This window comes from Oncorhynchus gorbuscha, linkage group LG10, assembly GCF_021184085.1.
Source record: "Oncorhynchus gorbuscha isolate QuinsamMale2020 ecotype Even-year linkage group LG10, OgorEven_v1.0, whole genome shotgun sequence".
Lineage (NCBI taxonomy): Eukaryota > Metazoa > Chordata > Actinopteri > Salmoniformes > Salmonidae > Oncorhynchus > Oncorhynchus gorbuscha.
Window position 1 is genome coordinate 14456884 of NC_060182.1, and position 2500 is coordinate 14459383.

Here is a 2500-nt window from a genome sequence, read left to right on the forward strand (position 1 = left end):
CTGGGTCATCTAAGTCTGAAAGGCAACCCCTGGAGGTGTGACTGCCAGGTCATAGGCCTCAAACTGTGGCTGGAGACCTTCCTCTTCAGAGGTGAGGATGGTTGGATGGATGGATGGATGGGGGCCAGTTGAGTCATGTGGATGGGGTTTAAGCAGCCTGTGAACTAGTTACAACCAATGGCATAAGTACAGTTTCACAGTTCCAGAGTTTTACCAGCTATCCTCAAAGCTGGCAAAACATGTCATCATCACTCACTGCTTACAAAATACACTGTTGACCTCTACTGAGAATGAGGACAGGGACAATATGAATGTGCACATACATACGGTACACAGACCCACACCCACTCTGAGCCAAAAAAAACATTATGCAAATCTGTAATCAAAACATGTAATACCCCTCCTCCAGTGCCACATTGCGGATTAAAAGCTAAAACTGTCATTCAATTAGCAAAGAGAGTGTGTGTGCACCCATGTGAATGTGTGTGTGGTTTATCATGTTATTTTTATCAGATAAGTAATGTGTGGGTAATGTAATGTCACAGCTGATCCCTGTGGTGCCACAGTCTGGACGCAGCAACAGGAATGTGGCTGAATACAGATGTAGGATCATAATTTGATAACCCTGTTACAGGAAAGCTTTTATGCAATGAAGGAATTGTAAAACTCCTCGTGTATTTGAGATTTAAAAAGTATTTTGAAGTTTGAAATTTCCACTTTGAAATGTCAGACTTGATTTTTCTTTATGAAAAAAATGTATCAATCCATACGAAAACAACTATTATCACAATCCACATAATAATTCACATTTCCAGTTGCTGCAGGGTTATTTCCTACTGTAGCAAACTGGCTCAAATCAAGATCCTACATCAGTATGAGCATGCTAACCACTGGCACATGCACCTCGAAGAAAAAGAGTGAGAGAACAGAGGGGAGGAGGAGAGAGGGGAACCTTGTTTGGTTATTCCTCCTCATGTAATGGCTGGTGTAGTGTGAATGTGTGACTGTAGCGTTAACGTGTGTGGGGGTGGGATGAATGTAACTGTCAGTCTGCTGAGCTAATGGACAAATGCATTATAAACAGAAGAATAAAAAGATGAGCATGGTTATGAATTCCTACAATCAGTTCAGAACGCATCATCGCCATCTCTCAGATGCAGATTAATTAAGATCAGGCCTAACGAATGAATGTAATAATCATAATGTAATCATAAGGAAAAAACTGCTGACCATCCCTGTCAGAAAGCTAAACACACAAACACAACACACACATCAGAGGACATTACAAATGCTGTCACACACTCAACCTACATACAACTAATTTCCCTTTGAAAGGCCATCCAATCTGAAAGTTATAATAACATAATTATAAAGTTATAATATAATGAGTACATCTACAGAGAGAGAGAGAGAGAGAGACAGAGAGAGAGAGAGAGAGAGCAGGATAGAGAGAGAGAGAGACAGAGAGAGAGAGAGAGAGAGAGAGAGAGAGAGAGAGAGAGAGAGAGAGAGAGAGAGAGAGAGAGAGAGAGAGAGAGAGAGAGAGAGAGTAGGAGAGAGAGAGAGAGAGAGAGAGAGAGAGAGAGAGAGAGAGAGAGAGAGAGAGAGAGAGAGAGAGAGAGAGAGAGAGAGAGAGAGAGAGAGAGAGAGAGAGAGAGAGAGAGAGAGAGAGAGAGAGAGAGAGAGAGAGAGAGAGAGAGAGAGAGAGAGAGAGAGAGAGAGAGAGAGAGAGAGAGGAGAGAGAGAGGAGAGAGAGAGAGAGAGAGAGAGAGAGAGAGAGAGAGAGAGAGAGAGAGAGAGAGAGAGAGAGAGAGAGAGAGAGAGAGAGAGAGAGAGAGAGAGAGAGAGAGAGAGAGAGAGAGAGAGAGAGAGAGAGAGAGAGAGAGAGAGAGAGAGAGAGAGAGAGAGAGAGAGAGAGAGAGAGAGAGAGAGAGAGAGAGAGAGAGAGAGAGAGAGAGAGCGAGGAGCGAGAGAGAGAGAGAGAGGATAGAGAGAGAGAGAGAGAGAGAGAGAGAGAGAGAGAGAGAGAGAGAGAGAGAGAGTAGGATAGAGAGAGAGAGAGAGAGAGAGAGAGAGAGAGAGAGAGAGAGAGAGAGAGAGAGAGAGAGAGAGAGAGAGAGAGAGAGAGAGAGAGAGAGAGAGAGAGAGAGAGAGAGAGAGAGAGAGAGAGAGAGAGAGAGAGGTTATATCCTGACTATTAACTTGTCTACCGTGATCTTTACTGCCTCATATTTGAATATTCAGTCATTAACAGAATCAGGACACACTCGTTAACTCGGACCATTTAATCTAAAAATTAAATGAAGATCCTCTGGTAATTACCAACTCAGATCTCAGGTAGCCTTATTCAGGTCATTGCTAGCTACTGTGATTAAAGGTAATTGTGACGGGAAGTTAGACTGAAGTCAGACATAGCATGTGTCACAGGGGGGTATTGCATGGCTGTTCAACACACGGACATAGAGTCAGTCATCACACTTGTACTGCCTGTTTACTCCCT

The 2500-nt window shown here is 43.4% G+C and overlaps 2 protein-coding genes across 2 annotated transcripts in view; one reads left to right on the top strand and one right to left on the bottom strand.

Annotated features, from left to right (window-relative positions):
- Positions 1-2500, bottom strand: part of cacna2d3a (calcium channel, voltage-dependent, alpha 2/delta subunit 3a) — a 442979-nt gene that overhangs the window by 68661 nt on the left and 371818 nt on the right. The window lies entirely within an intron of this gene.
- The window catches only part of LOC124045579 (leucine-rich repeat and transmembrane domain-containing protein 1), a 6386-nt gene that overhangs the window by 3126 nt on the left and 760 nt on the right, over positions 1-2500 (top strand). The window contains exon 3 of the mRNA XM_046364964.1: positions 1-91. This exon is cut by the window's left edge and continues 115 nt beyond it. Within this exon, the coding sequence (XP_046220920.1) occupies positions 1-91 (91 nt within the window). The remainder of the gene's footprint in view (positions 92-2500) is intronic.